The sequence below is a fragment of the Phascolarctos cinereus genome, unplaced genomic scaffold (genome assembly GCF_003287225.1).
Source record: "Phascolarctos cinereus isolate Bilbo 61053 unplaced genomic scaffold, phaCin_HiC Scaffold_726;HRSCAF=1367, whole genome shotgun sequence".
In the NCBI taxonomy this organism is placed as follows: domain Eukaryota; kingdom Metazoa; phylum Chordata; class Mammalia; order Diprotodontia; family Phascolarctidae; genus Phascolarctos; species Phascolarctos cinereus.
Window position 1 is genome coordinate 181,285,367 of NW_027556098.1, and position 16,125 is coordinate 181,301,491.

Below are 16,125 nucleotides of genomic sequence, written 5' to 3' on the forward strand. Positions count from 1 at the left end.
AAAGGAACTAAAATTAAAACCAAGAATCACCTACTCAGAAAAACTGAGTGTAATCAATGAGGGAGAAAAATTGACATTCAATGATATAGAGGAACTTAATGCATTCTTGAGAAGCCAGAGTTAAATAGAAAAAAATTGACTTTCAAATACAAGACTCAAGAAAAGCATGAAAAGGTAAACAGCAAAGAGAAATCATAATGGATTTACTAAAGTTGAACTGTTTACATGCCTGTATGGAAAAATTATATTTGTAACCCATGAGACCTTTCTCATTATTAGGGTAGTAAGAGAGAATATATATAGACAAAGGGCACAGGGTGAGTTGAATACGAAGGGATGATATCTAAAAACGAAAATTAAAGGGAATTTAAAAAAATTAATGGGAGAGAGAAATGTACTGGGAGAAAGCGAAAGGGAGAGGTAGAATGGGGTAAATTATCTTACATAAAAAAGGCAAGGAAAAGCTTTTACAGTGGAGGGGAAGAGGGGGGAGGTAAGAAGGAATGAGTGAACTTTACTCTCATCGGATTTGGTTTAAGGAGGGAATAACATGCACACTCAGTAGGGTATGAAAATCTAGCTTACCCTATATGAAAGTAGGGGGGAAGGGGAAAAGAGAGGGAGAGGTGATAGAACAGGGGACAGATTGGGGGAGGGGGTAATCAGAAGCAAATACTTTTGAGGATGGACAGGTCAAAGGAGAGAATAGAATAAGTGGGGGTCAGGATAGGATGGAGGGAAATATAGTTAGTCTTTCCCAACATAACTATTATGGAAGTGTTTTGCATGATGGCATATATATATAGCCTATGTCAAATTGCTTGCCTTCTCAGTGAGAGTGGGTAGGGAGGGAGAAGAAGAAAAAATTTGGAACTCAAAGTTTTAGAAATGAATGTTGGATATTTTTCTGCATGTAACTAGGAAATAAGATACACAGGCAAAGGGGGTATAGAAATCTATCTTGCCCTACAGGAAAATAGAAGGGGAAGGGAATAAGGGAAGGGGAGTGTGGTAATAGGAGAGAGAACAGATGGGGTGAAGGGGAAATCAGAACACAGGCCGATATGGGGTGTGGGGAGAGGCGGGATGGGGAGAAAATTTGGAGCTCAGAATCTTGTAGAAGTAAATGTTGAAAACTAAAATAAATAAATAAACTGAAGAAAAGAAAAGAAAAGAAAAAGAACTACCTCTACTTAGAGTAATTCGTTTGTGTCTAGTGACTCAAGTTCAGTAAAGGAAATTAGTTATTCTCTTATTATCCACATGTTTATCTTGGGTTTCTACTCCCTATTAGCCCTTTTTTTTGTTCTCTTTTCCTCTTCAAGAAAGAAAAGAGAAGTAAAATAAAAGTTGAACACTTTACTCCATGCTAGTGTGTTATAGTGGAAAGAATACAGCATTTGGAGTCTGAAGATCTGGGTTTTCATCTAAGACTTTACTATTTATTAGCTGTCTGACCTTGGGGAAAGTCACAATTTCTCTAAGCCCTAGTTTGTTCATTTGAAAACTGAGAAGGTTGGACTAGATAATACCTAAGGTCCTTTTCAGCTCCAAATTCTAAGGTGTTTTCTGTTTATAGAGTTATATCTCTTGTTATTGAAAATTTATGATTGTAAATTGGTGGGAGCCTGATCTGAGGACTTCATGTAATTGTCAAGCAAAACATATACCTTAGGATCACAGCTTGAGAACATACTAATTTGGAATCAGTGACTAAGACATCTGCAATCCCCTGATGACAATGTACTAAATTTCAGGTTCAGCTTTTTGAATCTGAACAACCTTATCTTAAAATAATAGCAGATATCTCAAGGTTATTAGGATCTGGGGTTCAGCAAAGGTGACCGGGGAAGGCATGGATTGTTGCATGCCTTTAAAAAATTTATTAATATTCACAACAGTGTTGATTTCTTGAGAACTTTAGGGACAGCTAAGGTTGCCAACTGGTCAATAAGGGACTACTGATCGACATTTTATCACAAAAGATGGTTTTAGTTGCTTCTTCTGTTTTTATAGTCAATGTTTTCGTTTATTTTTCATTTTGATTCTGATGAACCCAGAAACAACTGAAAAGCTCCAGAATCAAACCAGTTAATTCATGCCACCCACGTGTATGTATATATATATATATACATATATATATATGTCTGTGTGTATATATACACACAGACATATGTGTATGTATATTATATATGAGATACATGACAAAGTACCTCATAACTGATTGAAACAGCCAATAAACATTATTGAGCAATTGTTATGTTCCAAGTACCTCCAGTACACTGGAGAAACAAAAAAAGCTAAAACAGAGTCCTTATGGTAAAGAAGCACATATTCTAAGTGGGATAGATAACATATAAATAACTATGTAAGTATTATATATATACATACACACACACACATATATATATATATATATACACACACATACATATATAAATAAAATTATATATGTATGTAAATATGTGCATTGTGTATATTTATATCTATAGCCGCAGAGACAATGTAAACAAAAGGTAATCTTGGAAGGAAGGGATCAGCAGCACAACTGGGAAGGCTCCTATGGAAGGTAAGCTGAGTCTTGAAGGAAACCAGGGAGAGTAGGAGACAAAGGTGAAGAGGCACAGCCTTCCATATGTAGGAGAGAGCAAGCGCAAAGGCATGGAGTATTGTGTGAGTAAGGAAAGGTAGCTGTATTACAGAGTACATGGAGAGGAGTGAAATGTAGAAAGATAGGAAAGGAACAAAGGAGCCAGCTTGTGAAGGGCTTTAAATGTCAAACTACTCAATTCAACTTAATTCACCTAGAATTTAAGGTCCTATTACATGCCAGACACTGTATTAAGTGCTAGGGATATAAAGAAAGGAAAAAGTCCCCGATTTCAAGGATCTCATTTTATATTTGTTCCTGAATTTCCTGAGAGTTTATTGAATAGGAGGTTGACACAGTCAGACCTGCACTTTATGAAAATCACTTTGGCAGCTGAGTGGAGTACGGATTGGCAAGGGGGAAAAATTGAGGCAGGGAGACCAAGTGATAGAATACTACTGTGCTATAAGAAATGATGAACTCAATAATCTTAGAAAAACATGGAAAGACTGGCATGAAATTATGAAAAGCACATAATAAATAATAAAGAGCAAATAACAAATGAGCAGAACCAAGAGAACATTGTATACAGGAACAGCAATATTGTTTTAGAATGCTTTAAGTGAATAAGTTATTTTGACTATGATAATTACTCATAACTATAAAGGACATATGAAGAAAGATGGGGTCTGCATCCAGAGAAAGAACTGATAAATAAAAGCACGTATAGAATAATTTTACATATATATGTATATACACATGCATACAAGTATATATACCTATTTGTGTCTAATGGTGGCTATCTCCGGGGGGAGAAGAGGAAAAAAAGAAATTTACATGATAACTTTGTTATAAATTTAAAAGGAATAGGAAATTGTACATAGTATTTTTGCAGTTTCATATGCAATCATCTTTTTTAATTATAACACAGTATAACAAATGCTTGTTTTATTCCATAAATTTAAAACAAAACAAAAAAGACCTCCAAAACAAGAGGTGATGAGGGCCTGTACAAGGGTGGTGGTCATATGTGTGGAGAAAAGGGGACACAATGTTGAGAAAGTAAAAATGGCAAGATCTAACAACTAGTTGGAAATATGGAATAAATGTTTTTAAGAGACAAGAATGACACCTAGTTTGCAAATCTGGGTAACTGGAAGGATGTACAGGAAAGTTTTTGGGAAGATGGGAGTGTTAAAAGGCAAAGGTCATGAGTTCTGTTTCAGGCAGGTTGAATCTGAGATGCCAATGCATTCAAAAGACAATTGATGGTATGGGACTAGAGTTTAGAAAAGGTATTAGAATTGGATATTTAGATTTGGGAATCATCTGCATAGACTGAACTCATAGACACTGATGAGATTACCAAGCAATAGAGTATAAAGGGAGAACAGAAGAGGGTCCAAGAAAAAATCCTGGAGGACCCCAGCAAAGGAGACTGAGGAGTCTCGGTCAGGTAAAAACAAAAAGAACCAGGAGAGAGCAGTGTTTCCAAAACCTTCTTATCAAGTTTTCAGAAGACAAGATCGTTTTAAGCCAGCCATATACTGGGCACAGAAATAAAAATTTTTAAAAACCCCTTTGTTGTTATTCATTTTATACAAACTAATGTTTGATAATGGCTTTAAAAAACCACCACTAAGTTTCTTTAGTGTAGCATTGACACAGCTATTTAATAAGTCTTCTCCCAGACTTTTAGGTATAAGATAATTGTGGGGCAGGGGAGGGAGGAAGAAGATCAAATATTCTGCCACATTTAGACTCAAAAGTAACATATTAGTAGGACCTAGAAGGGAAGACAGAAGAAAAATTGATTAAGCAGAGTGTAGGTTCCCTCATTCCACAGCCATTGTTTGATTAATATGCATTAAGACTAATGAAAAAATTCAGTGACACCATGTAACAGAGAGTGTTCATACCTGTCCTATATCTATAGCTGGATTAATGCTGAAGCAGGCATCCATGACAATGTCAGTTCTGGTATTCTGTATGAAAATAAAATTAACATATTAAACAGTAAACTATATTTAGGAATGACTTCAATAGTTCAAGGATCTGTGATTTTATCAGTGTAGGAACTCTCTCAAGATATGCAGACTATGGTCCCTCCCTAGCTTAGAAAATGTTTTCATGAGCTGTCCTCTGGTGTTGAGCATTTCCAAATATATCTTTGGCTTGTCCATAGTCAATAAGCATGCAATCTATCACAAGGCCTAGCTTTAAAACCTTTCCAGCTTGATAGGATGCGCCAAACATGCTTGGACTCCACTGGCATAGATTTAAAGAACCCAGTATCTCCTCTATACCACAATAATCTGTCAGTAGGATTTTGGTGGAGGCTGTATTAAATAAGCCACATAAATATTTTCTTTCTCTGGGGGTGAGGGGAGGAGAAAGGTGAACACAAAGAGCCAAAGAAAAGTTATACTTCTGGAAAAAATCCTTAAAAAATACTAGTTTGTTAGTTTAAAGTTTCACATTTTTTTTAAAGAAATAAAAGAGTATGGAAGTTTCTATCATAGTCAAGATTAACATCATTCCCATATCTGATTGCCTACCATCTCAGGGAGGGAGTGAGGAAAGGAGGGAGAAAAAGGAATAGAATTTGGAACTCAAAACTTAAAAAAAAATGTTAAAAATTGTTTTAACACAGAATTGGGAGAAAATTGTATATATATATATATATATATATATATATATATACCTATATATATATAGGTATATATATATATATGTGTGTGTGTGTGTATATATATATAATACATATACATATATACATACTATATATATATACACACAATACTATATATATGTACATATATATATATGAAAACAAGATTAATTTCAATGCAAAATATAATGTTTCAGCAGAGACTGAAAAAAATCTCTTAACCAAATCTATTTGTAATGCTGGATACTTTTTATAAGAAGGTATTATACATAATTTTACAAAATTCAGCTCATAGAATTTCATTTCCCCTCCTTTCATCCAAAAGCATGGCATAGGGATATGTCTAATAGCAATAAGCAGCACTCTCAGTAAAGGGCATGGGGTCTTAGCCACAATTTTCAATTAATGTTTAACTCATCAATACTCTGCTTTCTCTTAAGGCTTGTGTCCCCAAGATGCTGTGCACAATTGTGACATGCAGTCTAGAAAGATATTAAGGGCCTGATAACTTTGTGCATGCTGACTGACTTGCCAGAAGAATCCAAATCAAAGTCTCTGTTGCCTTCTCTTTGTCTAGAAACAGAACTGAATAAGGTACTTGATTGCATGTGCCAACTGCCACACCCTTACCTTGTGACCCATAGTGGTTCTGGCTTGTTTGATGGGTTGCTAACTCTGTAGTTCAGCAAAATGACTATCGCTCGGGGAGAGCTTGCTGTCTACTTTAGCAGAAAAATCTATTTAGATATCTATCTACCTCTGATGCAGGAAGTCTGAATGTTAGGACTGATTATTATCTATGCTTGTGTTTTATTCTCTAATAAATGTAAGCTTCATGAGGTCAGGAACTATATTTTCTGTAAATTTATATTTCCCAAAATGTCTAGCCAAATGCTCTGTACACAGCAAGTTCTTAATAAATATTTGAATGAATGAATATACAAATAATTAATCCAGGAACTCTAAGGTTTACCCTAGTTGCCCAATGTGTAGAATACCCAAAGCTGCCTAATTGAAGAGGTGTCATGTCTGGTTTTCTGGGCAAGCAGGAACAAGAACAAAGTGAAACCAGAATTAATGAGGGTGATCATTTCTACATTGAAACAAGGAGACTGGGAAAGTATTGCCACCACATTTATGCTATGTCTTAGTGAAAAAATAAAGTTTGATTAGAACAAAGACCATTGAAAGGAAGTTCATTGAAGTCTAAATGATCCTTTTTTGCCCTGCTATACTTAAGAGCTTAATATTTCCCCAGAATTCTGAAAAGAGTTTATGTGGCTTAACATAGTGTGACCCACCTCAGGAATTTGGCATGCCCAGTGTCTTTCTTAAATGAAAAAAAAAATAGAGATTTAGAAGGAACTGGACCACCCAATGTTCCTCTAGAAGAAAAAAAAAAACCTCTTACTTTTGGCACACACACACAAAAAAAGGAACATGAACTTTCTGAACTCTTGTCTGAAAAACTCAGTTTTATTTTAACAAGTAAGATGACAAAATGACGTGGGCTCCTTACCTTATGTGCTCCTGTTAAGCAGTCAACTTCAACCTCGGAACAGGCTGTTCCATAAACAAAGTATGGAAAAACATCACCTTCTCCTTTCACCCAGTCCATGCCTGCTTTGTAGCCCCTGGTTCAATTTAATTCGATAATCATGTATTAATTAAATATCTATTACGTTCAAGGAACTGCAGTAGGTACTAAAGAAACAAACACAAAATTGAAACAGTCCTGCCCTTAAAGAGTTTATATTCTACTTGGAGGATCCAGCATGCGTACCAGTAAGGGAGCATAGCATACACAGGACAAAGTATGCTCAGAAGTATCCAAAGCATGGGCAGCTAGGTGGTACAATAAATAGAGTGCTAGTCTTAGAGTCAGGAGGACCTGAGTTCAAATCCAGCCTCAGACACTTGACATTTACTAATTGTGTGACTCTGGGCAAGTCACTTAATCCCAATTGCCTCACCAAAAAAAGAAAAAGAAAAAAAAAAGAAGTATCCAAAGCTATAAAGGTCATATTGGATAAGGACTGAGAACAGGTACTAGATTTGGGTATTAAGAGCTCATGAGTAACCTTGGAGACAATAGTTATAGTAGACAGGTCAAGTCAGTAGTGAGTACAGGGGTCTGAGAAGAGAGTGGGTTATGGCAAAGTGAAAGGGGAAGTGAGGATTCATTAAGCACCTATTAAATGTCAGGCACTGTGCTAAGTGCTTTACAAATATACAAATACAGATATCATTAATTCTTACAATAATACTGGAAGGCAGGTGCTATTTTTATCCCCATTTTACCATTGAGGAAACTAAGATAATGAATGTGGATTAACAGACAGACAGTCTTTGAGCTAATGATACATGAATGGTATATCCAACTGGATATACCAAACAAATTATTGACCATTCATGTTAAGGAGAGTCATGGTACAGATGATCCACCCCCAAAATCATTTATATTGACTTTGAAATGTTTTTTTATACTTACCTATAAACAGATAAGTAAGATTGAAGTAACAATTCAAACAAAATTAACCAAAACCACACTATGAACTGAGTAGGGGAGCCCTAAAGTTTTCTAGATTTTCCATTCTGTTCCGCTTTGCCCAGATCTTTTCCCTGTTTCCCATTCATGCAGGAAATGCACAGCAAAACTTCTCCAACTAATGCTGAACAGTAGCCTAAATTCAACTCTTTTTTTCTTTATATTCACTCAGTTGCAGTACTTGTTTTCTGAGAGGTAGTGAAGAAAAGGTCTGGCCTTGGAGTCAGGAAGATGTGGGTTCAAATCCTGTCTTTGTCACATATTAGCTCAGTTACTATAGGAAAATCATTTAATCTTTCAGTGCCCCCAAACAACTTTGTAAGATTATGAATTATAGGCATGATGTATCAGTGAAGGAAATTTTCATACTTAGAATTTTCCATGCCCATGAACTCGCAGGTATGGACCAAAATTTTTTTCTTAATATTTAAATAGGTAAACACATATATTACATAATAGACCCCATATGTACACGTGCGTGTGCACACACACACACACACACACACATACTCTAATAAGATCATTAAATGGTTTTGAATCAGTATTACAGAATACAAAGAACATTGGTTATGGACCAGAATACTTAGGTTCAAATCCTTATTCCATCACTACCTATGTGACCTTGGGTGAGTCCTAATTTCTCTGGGCTTCACAGTTTCCTCATCTGCAAAATGATGAGGTTGGGGTAGATCAGAGGATCTCTAAGGCTCCTTTGAACATTAAAACTATGACCTTTATATGTTCTAAATCCCATGATTATTTGGCTTCAAGCAGCCTAGGCAAAGTATGTTATCATCAAAAGAAATTTAATGGTTACTTTGCTTATGTCAATACAAAGCAAGATTTGCTAAAGGTACCTTACAGAACTGATTGTAATTAGACATGGTTTCATAAGAGGAATATAAATGAGAAGTAGGTACAAATCATAAGATATATATTCTCTCTCCCTTCAACATTTTGGGGAGCCTATATTCAGTGTTCCCGAACCTAGAGATATGATTTAAAAGAATTTGAAGAGGAAAGCAATAAATATGGTTAAAGGTGAGAAATTGGTTTTAGCATGGATAGAAAAGGAACTGATTAATTATTCTTGAGAAGATAAGACTGAATGTGGCCTTAATAATCTTCATATATGGTAATTATTCTTATGAGGAGGGAGAAGTGTATCTTTTATATTTAGTCAACTTATACTCATGCCCTCTGTGTATACCCCTTTTAAATGGCATAATAACAATATAGTTCTCAAGAGTTACAACAGTCATCTTGCCTTGTAGGGAAGTAAACAGTTTTCCTTTATTAATAACATGTTGTTTTCTGTCTTGTTTACCTTTTTATGCCTCTCTTGAGTCTTGTATTTTCTGTTGAGCTCTGGCCTTTTCATCAGGAAGGTTTGGAAGTCCTCGATTTTGTTGAATTTCCATCTCCTCCCCTGAAAGATTATATTCAATTTCATGGGTAGTTGATCCTTGGTTATAATCCAAGCTCCTTTGCCTTATGGAATATCATATTCCACATCCTCTGATCTTTTAATGTAGAAGCTGCAAGGTCCTGCACAAACCTGATAGTGGTTCCATGATATTTAAATTGTTTCTTTCCAGCTGCTTGCAGTATTTTGGAATCTGGCTACAATGTTCAGTGGTGTTTTCAGTTGGGGATCTCTTTCAGGAGATGATTGGTGGATTCTTTCAATGACTATTTTACCTTCTGCTTCTAAGACCTCAGGGCAGTTTTGTTTGATGATTTCCTGAAAGATGTTGTCCAGGCTCTTTTGTTCACCATGGTTTGTTTTACTAATGAGGTATTTTACATTTTCTTCTATTTTTTTCATTTTTTTGTTTCTGTTTGAATGATTCTTGATATCTTATAGAGTAATTAGCTCCCACTTGCCCAAATCTAATTTTTAAGGAATTGTTTTCTTCTACTAGATTTTATACCTCTTTTTCCATTTGGCCCATTTTACTTTTTAAGTTCTCTTCAGTGAGTTTTTGTGCCCCCTTTTCCATTTGGCCAATTCTACTTTTTAAGGATTTATTTTCTACAGTCAATTTTTGTCTTTCTTTTCCAAGCTATCGACCCTCTTTTGCATACCTATCATTTGTTTTCCCAATTTTTCTTTTATCTCTCTTATTTGGCTTTAAAATCCTTCTTGAGCTCTCCCAAGAAGGCTTTTTGGGCTTGAAAGCAACATATTCCCCTTTGAGGTTTTGGATGTGGGTATATTGACAATGTTGCCCTCTTCTGAATTTGTGCCTTGATCTCCCCATCCCCATAATAAGAATCTATGGTCATTGTCCATTTTTGCTTTTTGTTCATGGTATTTGCCTAAGTCCTTGCTTTTAGAGTTGAGCTCTCCTGCTGGAGTGCAGGGGGCACTGACCCAAACTTCTTGTGCTAGGAGCCTAGTACCTAGGCACTGGCTTCGTGTGCTGAGGCCTCAGGTGCTGGCAGCTAGAGGCTCTGGAGGTCTGGCAGCTTACCTGGTGCTGAGCTGAGCACTTGGGGTGGGGGAAGTCTGGTCTCTGGGAGATGAAGGCTCACCTGGACTTTGCACTCAAATGTTTGACTGCTTGAGGATGTCTGCCAGCCTGGATCTGTGCCTTGTGGAGTTGTGCTTCCTGGATATGTGCTGAAGCACTAGGAGATTTGGCTACTTGAGAATGCCAGTGCAAGTGGTGGTTTTCCAAGCTGGTGTCTTCTGGTTCCCCTGCCTGTGCTGAGGCACTCAGGGGTCTTGGTGTTGGTGCTTGCCTGCTCCACCACCCTGAGGCCCAGGATCTCCTCCTGGTTTGTTGAGGTGGGGCTTGCAGCTGGCTTGCTGGGACACCTCCCATCTTGTACTGCTCCCGCTCCCCTAGAGAGAGACAGGACTTTCCCATTAATCCTTCAAGCTTCCTGGGCTACAAGACTGCTGCACCCCATCTATCTGCTGGCTCAGTTGTTCCAGGGTTTTTACTGGGGTGACATTTTCTGGGCTTTTAGTGGTCAACAAGAGAGGGTGAGAGCAACTTACTTCTTACTACATCATCTTGGCTCTCAGAAGCGGAACCTATCTTTTATATTTTAGGTAGAGACCATATAAGAGAAAAGTATATCATAGGAGACTTATGAAAATGAGTATGAGCTTCAAAAGACCAATTTTGCTATTAAAATTAATTGTTGGATCACTGAAGTGACAGGCACAATTTCTAATAAAAGTGTTGCTTTAGGATTAATCTGGTAGCAATGTGCAAGACAGAATGGAGAAAAGAGAAAGTGCTCCTCTCTACCTGAAAGCAGTCAAGATGATGTAGAATAGTGATGATGTTATATAAATCATCACTTGGGGACTTTATGGTACTGGTGATTCCAACTGTCCCCTTCCCAGTTTGCTAGAGACTTAACTGCAAAGTGGTCAATCAATCAGCCAGTCAATAAACATTTATTAGGGACAGGACCTATTATGTACCAGGCACTATGCTAAGCACTGGGGACACAAAAGAGGCAAAAAATTATTTTTACCCTCAAAGAGTTCACAATCTAATGATCACTCTATATGTGCAAAGCTAAGAAGCTTGTTCTCCAAGGAACCCAACCAATATAGTGCCCAGGGTCAATTCCTCATATAATGATCCAAGGAAAGTGAGCTTTCTCTTCTGTAACCCTGGGAGAATGAGGACCTCCAAATTGACTGAAAGGGACAGCTAGGTAGTGCGGTGGGTAGAATGCCCAGCCTGGAGTCAGGAAGACCCGAGTTCAAACCTGACCTCAGACACTTACTAGCTATGTGACCTGGGTAAGTCATTTAACCCTGTTTGCTTCAGTTTCCTCATGAGCTGGAGAAGGAAATGGCAAATCAGTCCAATATCTTTGTCAAGAAAACCCCAAAAGGAGTCACAAAGAGTCAGAAACAACTGAAAAATGCTTAAACAACAACAAAAAACTCTGACTAAACATTCTTTTCTACAGAGAAAACAACAAACTTTTATGTAAACATTGGCATCACAGGTGTAATAATGGGATTCTTCTTGAAATAGCCTATATTTCATCAATAATGCTTTTGCTGAAAATTAAATATCACTCCACCTAACAGAATTTATAGGAGAAAATACACAAAATGGGTACTCTGAAGTAAAAATAAAATGTTAATATTTAACAGACAATGTAAAAAGAAAAGTCCTATATCATTATAAACATAGTCTGCATTCTAATCTTTCATATGAAGAATAATTTTGGGGAAAAAAATTAAATATTCCTTACCTAAAATATCCAGTGGCTGACAGACTAATGCTTTGGGCAAAGGCATCATTAGCCTATAAAAAGAAATATATACTAAGAATAAAATATATTTTATCAAAATAATAAAATAATAACACCACTAAATAAGAGGCCCAAACCAACAAGGAAAAATATGACTGGGTTGCATGCTACCCCATGATTATCTGGAAGATTATTTCTCCTGAGAAATAAGTCAATGAATCTTGAGTCAAATTCAAACACAAACGTGTTTGTGCAATCATACTGTCCTTGTTCTTGGCAGCTGTCATTAATTAAAGATGCTAATTCTACTTAAAGCTTTGGGAAGGTTTCAAGTAAAAGTAACATCTTTAACTAAATGAGAGCTGCCAAGAACAAGGACAGTGTGATTATACAAACATGTTTGAGTTTGAATATATATGTGTGTATATATGTATGTGTGTATACATATGTATGTATGTATACATATGTATGTGTGTGTATATATGTATGTGTATATGTGTACATGTGTATATATGCACGCATATATGTATATATGCACACATATATGTATGTGCATATGTGCATGTATATATGTGTATATATGTATTGTGTATATATGCATGTATATGTATATATGTATGTGTGTATATGTGTATGTGTAGATATACGTATGTGTAGATATATGTGTATGTGTATATATATGTATGTGTGTGTATATATGCATTTGTATGTATGTATGTATGTATGTATGTGTATATCTATGTGTGTGTATATGTATGTGTGTGTATATATGTGTATATATGTATTGTATATATGTGTGTATATGTATGTATGTGTATATATACATATGTGTATATATGTATCTATGTGTGTATATATTTATGTGTATATATGCACGTGTATATATGTATGTGTGTATATATGTATATGTATATGTGTATATATGTATATATGTGTGTGTATATGTATATATGTATGTGCGTGTGTGTATGTGTGGATAGATAGATAGATAGATAGATAGATAGATAGATAGATAGATAGATAGATACAGATACAGATATATAGATATGTAGATATACACACTTTTCTTTTGAGAAAATACAAGTGCCTTGAAGGTAATGACCATTTCCTTTTTCATCTCCATACCATAGCCTAGCACATAGTGATGCTTAATACGTGTCTGCTGATATAATGATTCTTGATTTACAAAGTGTGAACATAGATAAAACTGTAATTCTATTGACTAACAAGCCAACACATAATTCCAATGATTACTGTCAATGGAATAAGTTTTAATTCTGGGATTCCCAAGAAAATTTGTCAGTTTTCCTTCCACAACTTCCAGATAATGTGCTTCCCAATATACTTCAACGGTATCCTCTTTTGTATGTTCTCTGCACTACAGGGCTATTTGAGAAATAGTTATATCTACATTTTAATGCATAATCTTAATTTTAAAGAAACTTGGTGAAAAGTGCTGAATTATTGATAAATTAATAACATCATTACAAATGAGTCAATAGTTTTTGTTCTTCCTTAGCTGAGAGACTCGTCCCTAAGGACTTGTTTCTCATGACAATTCTACATAATTAACAAGCATTAAATGTTTTAATGACTCTGTGTTAGTCTCAACTGTTCTCCAATTTACTCTGTGCTAATTAATGCCTTTTCCTAATGATTTTTTTTGAAAGTGGAGGCAGATATTCTTCCAGATCCAAACAGAAAGTTCCAGTCCAGAAGATTTTCTCCACAGGTAGCTATTACATGTATTGAGAATATCAACATTATTAGGCCATACCAAGAACATTTTTTAGAAAATCACTAGCAACATACTAACCCCTGTACACATTTGTTAAGCAAAAGTTCTCCTTTCATTTTAAAAGGCTCTGTAACATGGAATTGTTATTTTGATCAATAAAAGGAAACCTAGCATACACTGTGCTATTAAGTCAGTATGAGAGTAATAGTTCTTCATTTGTGAACTGTGAAAGAATGACTGGTCAGCTGCATTCAAGAATATTTTAATAAAGAACTGATTATGTGATACATCCTAAGTAACTTGTCTAATCCAGGGAATTAAGAAATATAGAAGTATATAACTGACTCTTTAAACTAGTGATCTAATGCAAATCTATATCTGGAGTCACACTGGTTTTATCCTTTGACTAATGATACTCACCCATTCTTTCCAAGTGCCATTGGGATTTTTGCTGATGATGGGTTCAAGGCGTTTCATTAGTGTCTGACATGCAATCTAGATGTGATAACAGTATGAATCATGTAATAATATTAAATTTTAAATATTTCAAAACCAGAACTTATTTAGATGCTATATAGTATATTAAACAGCAACCCAGCCTTTGATACCACATCACTTCTGTACCAATCAGCCTACCTGAAATGTAACTTACAGGAAACCTCTATTGGATTTCCATTGCTACCTAGTTTTATTGGGTTCTTTACAACCATGTCCCAGAGAGAATCTGTAAGTAAGTCCTTCCTGCTTTCCTTTTTTAACATAATGTACTATAGGAAGTGGGGAAAAATGAGTATATAGGGAAGAGATGTGTATGGTGAACAGCTGAAAAGGGTATGTTATCAGTTTCACCACTTGCAAAGATTTTTATAATTTTATTTTGGTCTTCAACAACAACTTCAGGACTTGAACCTTATGCTTTGTTAGCTCCTTTTCTCTTCTTTCCTTAGTTTCTAGTGCCTGATTTTCCATCTGGAATCTACACAGCCTGCTCTAAATCCTAAAATCTACTTGCTTTCTAGTTTGGAACTTAGCCCTCATGTAGCCCCACCCTAGCCCCTCACTCATTTTTCAGGCTGGGTTAACATACTCACACTAGTACTAGTAAGTATTTGAAAACTTTCCTTCTTCTGGGCTACATGAACCAATCACTTCTCTTCTTCAGAATGCCAAATCACAAGGCCCCAGTCCCTTAGCAACTGACACCAAAGACTGTATGTTTTTCATAAACTACAAATGAAAATTTAATGAACAGATAGGAATATCAATGTATTCAGACCCAGGAACCAATATGTTTACATGAGAGTATTATGTAGGTATTTTTTCAGATTGGACCTATTATTTCATTATATGGACCTTTCAGAGAAGAAACTACTTTTATCATACATACTGTCATGTGCTTTGAAATTCATAGTCTTAGGGATTAGCTTGGCACACTGATTAGTTAAGTGATTTGCACAGGGTGACAAAGTTAATATGTGTCAAAGTTGAGACCTAAACCCAAGTGTTCTTGACTATTGGGTCAGCTCACTCGACATTGTCATACTGTCTCTTTTATCTATATGTTTACATCCCAAATGGTATCACAGTATAGAAAATAGCAAAATAGCCTAGTAGAAGATGTCATTGGCTCATATCTTGGTGAAACAAGAGAGACAGAGAAGAGAGATAGAAATAGATAGATAAGAGAGAGATAGGAGAGGAGAGGAGAGACAGACAGGAGAGAGGCATAGAGAGAGGAAAGTCAGACAGACTGACAGGAGAGAGGCATAGAGAGAGAGAGAAGAAAGATAGGAGAGTCAGAGAGACAAAAAGGAGAGACAGGAGAAGAGATTAGAGAAGAGAAGAAAAGAGAAGACAAGAGAGAGAGGGGGAGAGGGAGAGAGAGAGAGAGAGAGAGAGAGAGAGGAGATTCCAAAGCGAAAACTTCCCTACCAACGCAGCCTGATACCTGCTCTGAAAATTGTAGGCTTACAAAGTGAGCTAGGGCACTGAGAGGGTATCTGACTTGCACAGGGTAACACAATCAGTATACTATGTCAGAGGTAGGTTTGGACCCAGGTGAGGTTATCTCTCTATTAGATAGGGAGGTTTTAATCTAGTTCTACTCTGGTGTTTTCTGGGCCCCATGGGACCTGTAGGCTGTGAGTCTGACAATCTCTGACCTACAGGGATGCATATAAGCATAGATGTATAGCTGGAAGGAAGCTCCCAAATGGATAGGTCAAAGGGAATTATGCAAGACTGAAAAATAAAGAATTGAACTTTACCTGCATTAATTCATTTGATCCTCACAATAGCCAGGTTAGATCTTATATACTAAAGTGACTTTGGGTGACCAGGGG

The 16,125-nt window shown here is 36.2% G+C and overlaps 1 protein-coding gene across 1 annotated transcript in view; it reads right to left on the minus strand.

Annotated features, from left to right (window-relative positions):
- Positions 1-16,125, minus strand: part of LOC110207269 (aldehyde oxidase 3-like) — a 108,644-nt gene that overhangs the window by 17,577 nt on the left and 74,942 nt on the right. The window contains exons 29-32 of the mRNA XM_020984898.2: positions 14,204-14,278; positions 12,046-12,098; positions 6,781-6,895; positions 4,510-4,575 (exon numbers count right to left, since the gene is read on the minus strand). Of these exons, the coding sequence (XP_020840557.1) occupies positions 4,510-4,575; positions 6,781-6,895; positions 12,046-12,098; positions 14,204-14,278 (309 nt within the window). The remainder of the gene's footprint in view (positions 1-4,509; positions 4,576-6,780; positions 6,896-12,045; positions 12,099-14,203; positions 14,279-16,125) is intronic.